General features: G+C 44.3%; 1 protein-coding gene across 1 annotated transcript in view; it reads left to right on the top strand.

Moving 5' to 3' along the window:
• The first annotated feature begins 3671 nt into the window (after positions 1 to 3671).
• Positions 3672 to 16894, top strand: part of LOC139760772 (bile salt-activated lipase-like) — an 86035-nt gene continuing 72812 nt past the window's right edge. Inside the window, exon 1 of the mRNA XM_071684338.1 lies at positions 3672 to 4118. Coding sequence (XP_071540439.1) covers positions 3897 to 4118 — 222 coding nt within the window. The 5' untranslated portion in view covers positions 3672 to 3896. The remainder of the gene's footprint in view (positions 4119 to 16894) is intronic.

Raw genomic sequence — 16894 nt, 5'->3', positions numbered from 1 at the left:
ACGTTCGTGTATGTCTCACGCGGTGCTTGGCCTCACCAAGGCATCGTGCACTCCACTCAAAAACATCTTGAACCGCGGAATAATTTAAACACTTCATGGAGTGAATATCCTTAACCTGTCGTAGTTTATATTTTTCTGAAATAGTCCTCCCTTGCACCATCACCTTTTCAAAAAAATGAATATTCTAAAGTGTGAAGGTTGTCAATTAATGGTAATTGACCTTCGAGAGTATATGCCAATTGACAATAATTCCTGTGGCATAATACATTAGAAAAACCACTGCTTGAGTGTGCAGTCAGCAGGCGTCATTGTACAATAGTATACTACAGCCTTAAAGTGAAGTGTGTAGTGATCAATGCCGTATAGGTAATAGTGTATTCTGCTGTAATAATCCCCTACATAACCCCTATTCATCATCTGCTATCTGTCCTCATGTACTGCAGCAGATCGACCCAGTTACCTAAACACGGAGGGCAAGGCCGTATAGACCACGAGAGCAGATAGGACAAGGCCTTTGAGACCAGAGGAGCAGCTGGGGCAAGGCCGTTGGCTGGACTTTACCAGATCAATTCCAGGAAGGGCTGGCTCAGCTGGGCCCGGATGGCGGCTGGTGAACGGTCCCACATACTTCTGCACAGGCCCTATATCTTCTGGAGGGAAAATTGCATTACTGCCTCGTGAACTGTTTGAGGGAGCTATAAAATGTAATAGCCAGGATGGAGATAATGGAACAGTTATGGTGTTCGCTGGGTCGAGGCCCAGCATGGAACACTTCATCTCGTCGGTAAATGGCAATAAGCAGCAGCACATAATGACCCCGGTACCAGGAACAACGCCATCATCACAACTGACAAATTTAGCGTAAAAATGAAGGATGAAAATATTGATTCACAATTAAAAAGTACTAATGACATTTTATCTAACGATCTCTTATCACGCTAAAAGGTATTTTTGTCTATGATAAACTACGAAAAGCTTTCATCAGAAAAATTATTTTGGGAAGATAATGTATAAGGCAGTAAAATACGACTGAATGTATAAGTTGATTAAAGTGATATGTGCTTATCTTTCACTATTAGAAGTTACTGTTGTAACTACGTTTTGGAGATAGCACGGTTCTGAAAAACAGAAAATATTTAGAAACATAATTAAAGACCACTAAGACAGTTAATTGATGAATCATATATATATATATATATATATATATATATATATATATATATATATATATATATATATATATATATATATATATATATATATATATATATATTTTTCTTTCTTTCTTTTCTTTCAAACTATTCGCCATTTCCCGCATTAGCGAGGTAGCGTTAAGAACAGAGGACTGGGCCTTTGAGGGAATACCCTCACCTGGCCCAATTCTCTGTTCCTTCTTTTGGAAAATTAAAAAAAAAAAAACCGAGAGGGGAGGATTTCCAGCCCCCCGCTCCCTCCCCTTTTAGTCGCCTTCTACGACACGCAGGGAATACGTGGGAAGTACTCTTAATCCCCTATCCCCAGGGATATATATATATATATATATATATATATATATATATATATATGTACATAATTCAAACTTGCTGCCTTTATTCATTCCCGTCGTCACCCCGCCATACATAAAAAGACAACACCCTGCCCCCGTAAGCACGCGAGGTAGCGCTAGGAAAAGACAACAAAGGCCACATTCGTTCACACTCAGTTTCTACCTGTCATGTGTAATGCACCGAAACCACAGCTCCCTTTCCACATCCAGGCCCCACAGAGCTTTCCATGGTTTACCCCAGACGCTTCATATGCCATGGTTCAATCCACTGACAGCACGTCGACCCCGGTATACCATATCGTTCCAATTCACTCTATTCCTTGCGCACCTTTCACCCTACTGCATGTTCAGGCCCCGATCGCTCAAAATCTTTTTCATTCCATCCTTCCACCTCCAATTTGGTCTCCCACTTCTCCTCTTTCCCTCCACCTCTGACACATATATCCTCTATGTCGATCTTTCCTCACTCACTCTCTCCATGTGACCTAACCATTTCAAAACATCCTCTTCTGCTCTCTCAACCGCACTCTTTTTATCACCACACATCTCTCTTACCCCTTCATTAGTTACTCAATCAAACCACCTCACACCACATATTGTCCTCAAACATCTCATTTCCAACACATCCACCCTCCTCCGCACAACTCTATCTATCGCCCACGCCTCGCAGCCATATAACATTGTTGGAACCACAATCCCTTTATACCCATTTTTGCTTTCCGAGATAATGTTCTCGCCTTCCACACATTTTTCAACGCTCCCAGAACTTTCACCCCCTCCTCCACCCTATGACTCACTTCCTCTTCCATGGTTCCATCCGCTGCCAAATCCACTTCTAGATATCTAAAACACTTTACTTCCTCCAGTCTTTCTCCATTCAAACTTACCACCCAACTGACTTGTCCCTCAACCCTACTGTACCTAATAACCTTGCTGTTATTCACATTTACTCTTAGCTCTCTCCTTTCACACACTCTACCAAACTCAGTCACCAGCTTCTGCAGTTTCTCACCCGAATCTGCCATCGTATATATATATATATATATATATATATATATATATATATATATATATATATATATATATATATATATGAGGTCACAGCTACGAACGTGATCTAGTATATAATTATAACCAAGAGGAAAATGGAACATGATAAGTTCCCAAGTGCACTTTTGTGTAATGATTACATCGTCATGGGAGATACAGGAATGAGATATGAGACGTACAACAGTCAGTTGATATACGAAGCTAAGATGACATTGGTAAATAAAAAAAAAAAAAAAAAACGGCCACGTCCACCGGTCAAAATGTGTAGTAATGTTGTACAATGCATCTATGTGCAAAGTGCAGGGTAGTTGAGTTAAAGGTGTTCGGTGTCTTCGTTGTGGTTGTTGAATTGTAGGCAGGAAGGATCTTGGGATATGTTGAGACGTTTTTGTAGTGTTCTGGGGTAAGATGATGTCCAAAGCGAAGACAGGAAAGTGTGACTCGTGTTTGTCTGGGGACTGTGGTTTCTGAAGGGATATCTCTGATTGGTTGGAGTTTAAAATTAATCTGGAAGTTGATTGTTTAATTTCGGGTTATTTCAGTGTGCATGTGTTTTATCAGTATTATCTCTATTGTGAGTGGGGAGGGATCTGTGAGGGTATTTTTCAGATCGTGAAGGAAAACGAACGAAATGGTGTAATCTGCAGTGGAGGTCAGTTCTACCTTCTCTCTACAACACAGACACAGTAACTGGAGAACTACTGAATGTTGCTGCCTCGCTACATCACTGTTGTAAATTAGGATTGCCTGAAGCCCTCTGAAAAATAGATAGAAAGAACATATGGAGGTCAAGATCATCATGACTATTATGATGAATAACGAGGCTAAAAGATGTAATCAAGGGCCGAGATGAGATGATTTACCTCAGGAGAAGGTCGGGTTAATGTGAAGAGACGTGATCAAAGAACACATTGAGGGAAGTGCCTCACACGACGCCGTGAACATATACATACAAATGAGGACATGCATATATTATCATAAATATGCACATGGCGTATATACGCAAGGAAACGAGCACTGGACGCATGCGTCGGAAGGTGGCGGGAAGGGAGCGCGTAGTGGATAGAGGGAAGCGCGGGCCGGGGCGCCAGTCAGCGTACAGACGTCGGCTGGCGCATACGGCGGCCAACGACCGTCGCCCCCAACTCGACACACGTTCCCGCCGCTTGACCTCTCGCCCGCCCGAGATAATGCCCGCTCCTAGTGACTTCACCACTGAGATATGTAACTCCCTCGGCGGCAGTGAAGGGGAAGTAGTGATAAGCGATATCTGTGAAGGCATCGTCATCTCGCGCTAACCATGACCAAGAGACTATCGCGGGTCGGCGCCCTGCTGACCACCTTCCTGGTGCTGTGTGCTACTGCAGGCGCCGCCGGTATGTCCGCTGAGGGCACCGTGGTGTTGGACACACCAAGCGGCAGGATCCGCGGGGAGCGGTACGTACTGGCTGACGGCTCGCGGGGCATGAGGTTCCTGGGTATCCCGTACGCCCGACCGCCCCTTGGGGCCCTGCGCTTCGCCGTAAGTTACCACCGTCTTACTACTTGTTCCCCTGTGGAGCCACACTGTCTGTATCCCTGGTGTCTCCCGCCAGGATTTCTGGTTTATAGTGTTGTACAGATGTGCTACACTCACTTGTATTTACTAGGTGACGACTTGCAGTAACTGAAGCACTGAGTACAAGGTGCCACCCTCAGGTGTGGTGACCTGGTAAATGGCCAGGTTATCATCACACCAGAGGGTCGGGACGAACTGAACTGCACGAGACTGTCAGGTGGCCACTACACATGTGGCAACCTGACAGTAGTATTCATAGTAGTGTGTGGCTGTGGCCCTCCCACCTGTGGTCACACGAACCTACAGGTCAGGCCACCGGCGGGATCGTCCTCAGGTAAGCAACCGTCAGGAGGGAAGTACAGGCTGGGAGGTATGCATCCGGCCGGACACCCCCTCCACCGACCGCTGTGCACGTCAGCTTGACACACCAGCTATATATACACCCAGGTCATACACTACCAGCACTAGGCTGACCCAGGTCCTATATAATCCACATTTTCGACTGTGTTCCATCAATAAATTGCATCATCTTTTCTAGGTCGTGTCATTAATCTCACGGGTATATTTTATGAACCTGTCAACCACAGAGTGAGAGAAATGCAATGTAAAATTTGGGTCAACATCCAGCATGGTGTAAGGCTTTATAGATCATCAGTGATTATATATAATCAAACCGGATTCTAGCGGCACTTCATTAATCAGTTGTGACATAACGTTATTCAAGCGTTGACTCGACGGCCTCGAGCGTTACGTTGGTAATCCTTTATACTCGACGGCCTCGAGCGTTACGTTGGTAATCCTTTGTATTGGAAATAGAAACCAAAGGAAGTGATGACTGGAGTTGCGCACCTTTGGATTACTTTCCTCACCAATAGTCATTATCTCGTCTTATGGGAAATGTAATTCGACGGGTCAACTGATCGTCCAGCCCTAAGCAACAATGGTCTAATTGTTGCCGCTTCCCGCACAAACCTGTCCTACTACCAGTGGCTAAGGCTGAGGATACGTTCTGGCTTGTGTTTGTTCAAAATTCTTGTCATGTGTTCCATGTGATCTGAGGTATTTTCCCTTCTGCACAACCGTGGCATATATTCCACACTCAGGTAGATGGTGATTTTCTCCGACAGACGCAGAAATCACTGGTGCGTCATATCAGCCCGACCTCTGCCTCACAGTCACAATTATGATCAAAGGAACTTATCATTTTTCGGTGTCAAGTCCCAGTCCTGGCTGTAGAGACCTTCCTGGAGAACCCTTCAGGGACGGCCATAGTCAAAGAGGAACTAAGGGTCTATCTGCACATACACGGCACCCTGGTAGAGACAATGGACGAGTGTATCTTGACTCCTTGAGCACGGCGTTACAACCTATGGGGGCTCAAGGCTCGCACCATCATGCTCAGGGGTCGTACCGTCGCGCTTAGGCTCCGTACCGTCGAATCATTGTGCTCCCTGGTCGTACTGTCGTGCTCTGGGCGAGTAACGTCGAACTCGAGGTTCTGGCGGTAACGTGGTGTGCCTTAGCCTTGCCAAGGAGGTCTTGAGTCCGATACTGGAACCTAAGACATTAAAGGACGACCATATTAGATCTAGCGGGTCAACACACACCCTGACCTCACATGACGACCATAAAAGGTGATCATTTCAGCAGTCCTCAGTCGTGTCTTCTTCCATAGATCTGACGGTAATTGGGCGAAGGGTTTCACGGTCTGAGAACTTATCATGGTATACGGATCAACAAGTGACATATGTTCTGATATGTCATCCGTCAGCAGCCACACCATTTATCCACCTCAACACTCTGCCTACTACAGCACCAACACCAATCACCCTAAAAACCTCCTTCCCACCACACCATTCATCCACCACAGTATCCATATCACCCACCTACTTATACACGAGGCATCCAATAACCACAACATTATACAGGCAACCAGTGATTACCATGCAGCCAAACATACACCACGTACATAGGCTCCACAGTACTCGCCTCAGCCCTGACGCTCCACTGTACTCGCCCCAGCCCTAACGCTCCACTGTACTCGCCCCAGCCCTGACACTTCACTGTACTCGCCCCAGCCCTGACGCTCCACTGTACTCGCCCCAGCCCTGACACTTCACTGTACTCGCCTCAGCCCTGACGCTCCACTGTACTCGCCCCAGCCCTGACGCTCAACTGTGCTCGCCCCAGCCCTGACGCTTCACTGTACTCGCCCCAGCCCTGACGCTCCACTGTACTCGCCCCAGCCCTGACACTTCACTGTACTCGCCCCAGCCCTGACACTTCACTGTACTCGCCCCAGCCCTGACGCTCCACTGTACTCGCCCCAGCCCTGACGCTTCACTGTGCTCGCCCCAGCCCTGAAGGTCCTGACAGACCGGGGTAGTTAAACATATTCATAATAAGGCCACTAATACCTTATGTGTCATGAGCCCCTGTGAGGAGGATATTGGCTTAATAAGGATTTATTCGATCATCTGGTGGATCGTAGGTCAACGGAAAAGTTAACCCAGTAGAGCGCAGGGCACTATTCTTTATGGTTTAAATATATTGTTGATTGCGAACTGAATGTTAGTCTTTCTTAAGTTATAATTCTAGGACCAGAATCTTTGCAGCAGTGTGAATGGTGGAGGAGCAAGGCTGTGTAGGCGTATTGCAGGTGGGAGAGGAGCTAATAACTACTGTCTCACACGTACGTTAGTATAATGGACTGTCCTGACACTTGCCGACTTGCATAGCTGTACAGTTGTGAGGGATCCGTGCATACGACGAGGAAGCAAGACACTCGTGAAGCCTCATATCTTAACTAGTTTTTTCAATTTTTCGAACTCTTCACTTCACCGTATACATTCTTTCTTCACAAATCTGGTTTCATTCGCGTATCATTCAGTGACCACAAAATATTCTCCACATCTTTCTGACCCATATCTTGTTTTTTCTTTTTTCTTTCCTCAAAGTGAACTATTGTGACCCATTTAAAAGAAGTCATTACCGACACTGCCAGACAGATTAAGGAAATTTAAGGCAGTCACTACCTTGTGTGCCTGTAGGTCAGCGTACTCACGTCATGTCCACAACAGATCAGTGTGTCTACTCAGGACGGGTCACCAAGCTAGCAAGATAAAGTCAAATTAGGTTGTAATATGTAATATGATTCTTTTGTAAAACATTTCCATATTACTGTACTTGAGAGCGAGTAAGACATGGTTTGTTTTTCTAATAACTGTTATGCGGTCTTCTGATAACCACAAGATAATGGGTCAGACTTGAAGGTCTGCTTACATACACGATCCTGTGACGTGTCCAGCAAAATGGCAGTCATAGCCTGGCCTCTACTTACAGCCTGGCTTCATTACGCGCTCTCATTCTTAACGGTCAGCTTTGACACGAATGAACACCACTGACCATGTATCTTGGCAAATACTGAAGCCTGATAGATTTTTTGTTTGTTTATTACAATCGAGAACACTCGATTTTGTTCGCAAGTTTAGCATCATCAGTCAATATAGTAAGGTATGGAAGTAATTTGAGTAGATCAGGACTAACAGTGTGAGCCGTGTCGTAGGGTCACCACTGGTTACTTTACATCATTTTACAAAGGCTGTTCGTTGTTTTCTTCCGCTCACGTAATTTTCTCCCTTCTGAGGGAGCAGCTCTTATGCATGTTTGGAATTTACTTATTCATTTATTTTCCTTTACCAAGGTATCTTATTGACCCCTGCTCTCATGAGTTGTGCATACGTTCCTGCCTTTAGAGCTTGAAGCCGTTACACGCGCCTGGTTGCTGCTTCCCATTGATTTTATGTGCAGATCATTCACGCGAGGGTTGACCGTTATGAAACCTTCTCTCCTCCAACAGTGAAACTGTGAAATTCTCCTCTTTCTTTGGTCTTCCCCTCTTCCTGCTACCTTTCTTTAGCCCGTCCCTCTTCCTGCAACTTTTCTTAGTCTTCCCCTCTTCCTTCAACCATTCTTTGGCGTCCCTTCTTCCTAAACCTTTCTTTAGTCTGCCCCACTTCCTACAACTTTTCTTTAGACTCCCTACAACCTTTTCCATCGTTAAGGTTCCTGTTCATGCCGTGCCGGTCATTATATAGATAAGACTTTGACCTTTGACTCAAAAGTTCTTTCGCTGCAGAGTAGTGTAGCCGAAACTTAGCCCACTGATTGTCAGTGTTGGTCAGCTGAAGCCTACAGTACGGCGTGCGTGATCATCAGTCTTCGGCTGGTGTGCAGCAGGTGGCCGAACTGCATAGTACTTTCTGTCGCCAGTAGATGGTGTCCCCTGCGGACGCTTCCTGCAACCAATAGATCATCGCCTACTGGTCGCAGTGAGTGCCGCAGCTGCAGCCAATAGATAGTGTCATCCTGGAGCAGGATCTTCATCAGGGCATTAATTGCGTCGGGTGACAACCTCCTTCCTCTTGTCATACTCCAAGGACCTCTTCCTCTCAAGGTGCTGAGGGCGGCCATGGCTGGACTTGTATAATGAGATCTTCCTACCTGCAGTGTTTGCTTTTTCTGTGGTGTCAATCTGTTCCCTACTGCACGGTGCTGTGAGACGTGTCGTCCAGCGGTTCCCTGTTGCACAGTGCTGTGAGACGTGTCGTCCTGCGGTTCCCTGTTGCACGGTGCTGTGAGACGTGTCGTCCAGCGGTTCCTTGTTGCACGGTGCTGTGAGACGTGTCGTCCAGCGGTTCCCTGTTGCACAGTGCTGTGAGACGTGTCGTCCTGCGGTTCCCTGTTGCACGGTGCTGTGAGACGTGTCGTCCAGCGGTTCCTTGTTGCACGGGGCTGTGAGACGTGTCGTCCTGCGGTTCCCTGTTGCACGGTGCTGTGAGACGTGTCGTCCAGCGGTTCATTGCTGCACGGTGCTGTGAGACGTGTCGTCCTGCGGTTCCCTGTTGCACGGTGCTGTGAGACGTGTCGTCCAGCGGTTCCCTGTTGCACGGTGCTGTGAGACGTGTCGTCCAGCGGTTCATTGCTGCACAGTGCTCTGATACGAGTCGCCTAAGTGTTCCTTGCTGCACAGCGCTCTGATAAGAGTAGTCCAGTTGTTCTCTGATATCACAGTCATCCACAAGATATTATTATCATCCACAGGATATCACATTGTTATCCACACTATATCACACTGCCATCCAGAGGATATCCATGAGGCGGGTACATGAGAGGAAGGGTATACTATAAGATGGCTTGAGCCACACTATACTACCATGCAGAGGAGCAGGTCCTATGCTAATGCTGGAGGGAATATTGGGTTGACTTCGGCCCAGTTTTATTACTTTCACGAAATTAATAAAAACGGTGCTAGAGAGGAGGGGGCTGGAGGTCGGGTGGGGATGGGGGATTTGGAGGATGTTGCCCCCCCCCCCCCCTCCCACCTAGGTGGTGGCCCAAGGGGAGACGAGATTGGGAGACAAGCTGATCACAAACCTGTATCAGGGAGACCTACTCCAAATGATCTTGGCAATTGTGCTATTATGGTGACATGCTGTTGATGTAGCCTCTGGAGCCCATTCACGAGAGAGACACACATCATCATCCACATAAACTGGCAGGATGACAGAGTATCTTCCTTGATTAATTGATGATACAATCAAACTGATAACCCACTTTGCTGCTGATGAGGTAAAAACGCGTCAAGAAAATCAGCTTTTTCGATGATGCATATCACTAAGAGGAAGGATACGATCATTTAGGATTAAAGTTGTTAACCTGTGATGAGGACAGCCAACTGGATCTGAGAATTTATTGTGAGACATGATCAGAGACAGGACAATATACTGAGAACCGTATCAATGACTTAAAATCAATAAAGATTATATTTCAACTGTGTCTTTAAAAGGAATAGAAATGTTTTATTTCATCAAACATTTTGATTAACATATGATACCGATTACATTATGAAACATTAATGAAATTTGCTTTATCATTCATATAAATACATTAGCTTTTTCCTATGAGGTTCGGAAATGTAGTAGAGGCAAATATATAGACAGCGTGTACGGCCAAAAAAGTATCTTGAACACCTGAAGGTGTTCAAATTAATTCGAAAGGTCGTTATAATTTAATGGTCTTAATGACCCTGGTAGTCAATGGTTGGGAAGCCCAAATAACCAACCAAACAGATAACACGGGACTTTGTAGACAAGTGAGGGTGAAAATACTAGAATGTTGAGAATAAGTTTAAGGGCTGGATCCTCGAGTGTTAAATTCGAGTTAAAGAGTAACTGGTAAAGCGGAGTGTGAGGTAGAAAGCTACCAGAGACGATGCGAACCCAGACACCTTCGTATACCAGCAGACTGCAGGACGACGGGTATGGTGCCAAGTGTGGGGGACTGAGGTTATCACACGATAAATGGAATATGAAATGGACATGTATTTTCCATGTCAACTTGGTGCTCTGTGCCAGTAATAAGATTTGTGCCTTATGAACAGAATATCTTACGCAGTGAAGCTCAAATGAATACGAAGACCAAGATATTTTCTGCCCATTGAAATTGAATATCTCCTTAACCCTTTAACTGAGTAGTAATCTTAAATGTAAATATTAAAAAAAATCGCAGAGTAATCATGATTTCGTCTTGCATTTGAACGATGACAGTACGAGTATTGCAATGAGAGAGTTGTACGAGATCACCATTAAGGATTGTCCTCCTGAGCCGTTGACAAGGTAAACCCTTGCCCAAGGTTCTGGCTTACCTTTAAACGATACATGAAAAGCACTACAGAGATACTTCGATAGATACAGACAGACAGATAGATGCGCGAGTCATCATATTTGTTATGTGGTGAACTTTCAATCGGGAGGTTACCGTGACGAGTGGTATGACTTCTTGTACACCACACTGTACACGATCATCCTTAGGCACACATCACAGTGGCAACACTAGCCGCGGTGGGTCATGCAACCCATGGTGCTGGGAAGGCACTGCAGGAAGGCCCTGTATTCCTTTGTTCCAGGTGAAGCTTCGCCCTTGAAACCCGTCAACAGTGTTGCCTCGTCTCTTATCATCATGTTCAGGTGTGTATGTGTCCTTCTCTTTGATCCAGCCTGCCCGCCATTCTCTTATGTGGAGGTTCTTTTCTTCTTTTTCTCTCCTTTGTTATCGTCTATCTTGTGGTGGGTTTCTGCCGTTCCTCGGGTATCATTTTTGGCGCCTGGGATCTGTGGAACCCGCCAGAGGCTCTGAGAAGCCACGAGAAAATGGCAAGAAAAAGAAAATAACTTCGGATGAAAGAGTCCAGAAGTCTATATTCTAGACTATTTTCCAGGATGGATACCAGCAGTAAAGCTCCCGGCTGTCGTAGTAGGTCGTCTCTCCTGTGTTTAGAAATCGTCCACTTCCTTCTAAGGAACCATGGGCCCGAGGCCCCAGTCCCGGAGAAGCTTTGATTAAATATCTCACAGCAGCAATGTCAACCGTGTTGGTCCTTTGTGCGAGATGTCTCTACTGTGTGTGTGTGTGTGTGTGTGTGTGTGTGTACACATGTGTGCTCTGGATGCAGTAGGACGGCAGGTGCCACCATTTCCCCACTACCTGGATTAGGGTGAAGACAACAGGAGCAGCACCCACTACCTGGGGTAGCGTGAAGACAGCGGGACTAGCAGCCGACACTACCTGGGGTCACTACCAGTACAAAAGTACCGTAAGGGTAGACACTCTGAGTCAACAATACCAAGCGTCAGTATTGCCAGGTTGTGACCTCCTTACTCAGGGCTCTACCCTCTGAGCACGACCACACAACGCCTGGGAAGGAAATTCAAATTTCTCAGTAATCACAAAAGTATCTCACATTCTATTAACATCTGGGACGATGACAGTATTAATGTGAGTTGTGAGAGTGTGTCATATCAAAAGAATGGCTGGTAACAAGGCGTGACAGTAACAGAGCAGATCGTAACAAGGCGTGACAGTAACAGAGTGATTGTAACAAGGCTTGATATTAACAGCTCAGGGGTGTGACCAGGCATTAGCCGGCCCGTCATGGCCGACCGGATGCCCACCAAACACTATTAATTATTTCTGTTTGTCATCCACCGTCAGGACGTCACATCACCAAGCTGGATTATCTACTGCTCAAAATATGTACGTTAATTTGTTGATGTACCATACTATTGTTTTCATACTCAACTTACCAGGCATCATGTAATATACATACATATATATATATATATATATATATATATATATATATATATATATATATATATATATATATATATACATATATATATATATATATATATATATATATATATATATATACACACACACACAAGGCAACACACCTGATGAATACGCCACAAGAGGGCCATCATCTATCGTCAGAGCCACACTAACATTTCTTTACACTGGTATAAAGTGGGTGCCCTCCCCCCCGGTTCGTTCCATACATCGGTTCACTACGGCCCCCACACCTGTAACTCACCGCTGCCTCGCTCACAATGGTCACGTGTTGGAAGTAATTATTAGAGTTTACCCGCCATTCCATACAGAGCCTCTGGTATGTTTATATACAGATGACTTGTAATATCATCTCAAAAATGTGTCAGTTATTGGCATGTTCCGTAGCTAGCACTGACGAATAATGTGACGCCAGCTAGCCTCGCCAATAACCTGATGAATTTAGACCTACAATCTTGACAAGTTGCGGACTGTGGCAACCTGTTATTACTTCCAGACTCGGTCGCTCTGTCGTGGATTAAACTGATTTCTTAGAGTAAAGTAACCCAAGGAATATATAAGTTTATCTCTTTGTCCTTGGATGATCAAGTACACACACACACACACACACACACACACACACACACACACAATTATACATATAGACCTCTATCGGTTCTTGATAAATGTTCACATATCTTTCTTCATTCCTTTGCATAAAACTAGAACAAAAACATTTCGGGTATTGTACTGATTAGCGTTTTTGGTGATAAAAAAAGTTATCAAAACTATAGGAGCTTTTATCCAAGAAATCACCTGACCTGAGCTCCAAGTTCGAAAACATGTGGCGTACAAGAATGAAAATCATTCAACCATACAAGAATTTCACCTTCACGTTTACTCCAGAAAATCTATACAATCACAAGAAAAACAAAATCCAAACTTCTTGCTGTAAAAAAGAGCCTGCAGAATATTTTCCAATGACTATTGCCAGATTTTACAAACAAGTGTTACACAATAAACAAGACAACGATGACAGTCGTTATACGTACGCTGCGCTGGTGTCTTCCATCGTTAGTGTAACTTAATGAATACCAGCCTTAGCATAACGTTATCAAATAAGTCCTAACGCCGACCTTTCGGCCAAAAATAAACAAATGGGTAACTTTACAGTCTCTTACTTCAAGGTTTACGGACAGATGATTCCAAAAACCCTTTCCGAACCAGGGTGGTGCCGGCCATGCCTGGCTCTCTACAGAAACAATTAAAATCCTTCAGAGAATCCAATCGTCACAGCGCCACTAAAACCCAGTACGAGGGACAACAACCCATTCAAACCACGTAGTTTGAATACCATTTGAGCAGACTCTAGTTTCTATAAAGGCGATGATTTAATGTAAGAAACAGAGCTAAAATGATTTGTTTTTGTGTTTCAAGGGAATTTTACAGTTTGGTTCCGTAAACGAAAACTAATAGGAATCTGTACCTTCTAGTTGTTATACACCTCTGACGAGGGACATGGCGCACGGGAGACATCATACTATTTTCTCTGACAGAGTTCATGATCACTGAGCATGTAAATGAATTATACAATTTCAGTAAATTTTGTATTAATTACAGTGTGTCTCCGGTGGAATGAAGCTTCTGTAAGGGAAGCAACTGTCAATTAGGAGATCGCAACAAATATGTAGTTTCCATCAACCATTGCGCCTGTGGTATCTGGCAGCTCATGCTACTGATCAATAACTGTGATAAAGACCAATTAATCGTACACAATTATACTTTGCTGTATGCTATAAACGCCTTAGTAAACATAATTACTGTGTTATGAATTCAAATAGATTAGCATTGATCATGATCATACAGATATCAATTTTCCTGATTAATACTCCAACTTATATATATATATATATATATATATATATATATATATATATATATATATATATATATATATATATATATATATATATATATATATATACGGCTGGCAGGGGAACCCCGTTAGCTTACCATGTACACTGAATCAAGACATTTCATGATAATCAGGTTTCATTCTCATGACAGCTCACGCAGAACTACAAGTTATATACACAGCACAACAGTCTTTACCCTCAGCCCGTTTTCTCCCCACTGTTACAATGGATAGCCTCAATTACGTCAGGATAACGACGGACTTGATTTACAGTTAAGCATCAGGGAAACAGGAATTTTTTAATTTTCTCTGCCTGTGTGCTGTAACCTCCTTAACATAAACACATGAATAAGCCGACAAAATTCTATTTACCTTCATGATATATATATATATATATATATATATATATATATATATATATATATATATATATATATATATATATATATATATATATATTTCTTTTTTTTCACCGTGAAGAGGTATATGAACAATCACCAATGGAAAGAAAAAATAAGAAACAGTGAGTACTTTCGTTTATTACATCCTCAGACAGAGGATGTAATATATATATATATATATATATATATATATATATATATATATATATATATATATATATATATATATATATATATATATATATATATATCCTACCCAGGAGTACCGGGGAAGCCGGCCTTGGCTACTAGGTGCAAATGTGTAATGATGTGTGCTTGCGTGTGTGTGTGTGTGTGTGTGTGTAAGGAGAGCTTGAGACAACTGAACAGTAAGTGTTAAATGTCCTAACGGTCGTATTTGCATCATGGGATGTGAAGAACTGGTGTTTGTTGTAATGTAGGACGTCCAGAGCGTAGACGAGAAAGTATGGTTCGTGTTTGTCTAGGGGTTATTTGTTTTAAGTGGGCGTATGTCTGGTGGGGTAGTATCTAAGACTTAGTATATAAGACTTAGTTGGCATGGTGGTTGTTTAGTGCTTGTCGGCTCAGGTGTATGCGTTTTGTCGCGTTGAGTTTGTTGAGAGATCTTGGAGTAGAAGTTGCCAGCGTGTGGGGCAGGGGTTGAAGTTTTCTCTTTTTCTACTTGGGGATTAATGGTGAGTTACTGGGTGGTATGGATGGGAGGGGTCTAACGCTGCTGCAAAGATTGGGTGCCGAGCAGGGTGAGGTGGGAGGACTTAGTTGCAAGGCCGTCAGTGATTGTTCTGAGTGCTCCATTTTGTGCGGTTTGAACCTCTGATACATTTGCTTTTGAGAAGTGAGATAGTTGAGTCGTAGCTTAAAGAGGAATGGATGAGTTGCTTGTAAAGGACGTTAAGGGTCGTTTTCTCGTCCAAAACTGGTGCCAGTTGGGGCTCTAAAGAGCATCTAGTTTGCCTAAGAAGTTCATTCTACGGAGCTCCCGCAGCGCTCAAGAAGGCGCCCACATCCATCGGGCGGGACCGCACGTCATAAAGGATGGTAATGCTGCGGTTGTGTGTAAGATGGGAGGTTATGTGGCAATTTATGAGCAAGTTTTCTGCGTTTTCTCTGAGGCAGGCGAATCGTGGGAATCAAGGGTCTTGTGATATGAAAAAATGGTTTTTGCAGTGTTGGAGCAATGAATGGTGTTCAAAGCGCTCACGGGAAAGAATAACTCGTACCCGCCTGGGCAGTGTAGTTTCTGATGGGTGAATGTCTGGCGGGGTGGTGCATAAGACTGGGCTGCCCGCCCGCCGTACGTCCCTTCCTGCTAGCACACGACGCTTCCCGAACCTTCGACCTTCATCCCTTCCTGCGACACGACACACATATCTTCCTCCCCTGCCTCACCCCCCCTGTCCTCGCTGCCACACCTAAGTTCATCTCTACGATACAACCCTGTTTTTCTCAGGATTATCATCGTTGATCCTAAATCTCGTTAATTCCCGTCTTAAATCCAGTGTTGGATCCTGTCTCACACGGCTGTTTTATGGCCAGCTTAACCTTAATTTCGTAACGTATGTGACACTAATTAAAGTGTGACCAGAATCAAGCTGGAGGGATTTAGGGACGGTGTGTGTGTGTGTGTGTGTGTGTGTGTGTGTGTGTGTGTGTGTGTGTGTGTGTAGGGCAGGAGCCAGGGATGCGTAGCAGTACTGGGTCTTGATCTACAGTGACATCCATCCACCATGTTCCTGCTTCTCGCCCGATGAGTGAGGAGACAGTTTACACGGAGTATGATAACACACTTGGCGAATATGTCAAGAAAAGGTATACTTTGGAACCTAATTCATTCGGGAACTTATGGTATGGATCCAAATGTCTTCTTACTTATGACCTGGAAATACCGACACTTATTCAGTTTGTGAACTTATTTAGAAAATTCCCTACTCATTTCTAAACTACATGTTCTAGTTAGGAGGATACTGTTGACATTACTGGAAGAAAGGCATGTTTGTGGAGAAGTGTGTGGAGGCGTGTGTGTGTGGAGGAGTGTGTGGAGGCGTGTGTGGAGGGAACGATGTAGTAGGGACCATGTGGAGGCTGTGTCCTGATAGGCAGGCATCTCCAGGTTCGCTCTACTCCAGTGGTCCTGCGTCTGTCTGTGTTGTCCCCCGGGCTGGGAACTCGACCCACGGGTCTCAACACACCCAAACAAACCCACAATTTCTGTAAAGTAACTTCAGGGTTCT

This window comes from Panulirus ornatus, chromosome 38 (assembly GCF_036320965.1).
Source record: "Panulirus ornatus isolate Po-2019 chromosome 38, ASM3632096v1, whole genome shotgun sequence".
In the NCBI taxonomy this organism is placed as follows: domain Eukaryota; kingdom Metazoa; phylum Arthropoda; class Malacostraca; order Decapoda; family Palinuridae; genus Panulirus; species Panulirus ornatus.
This window is presented reverse-complemented; position numbering and strand designations above follow the sequence as displayed.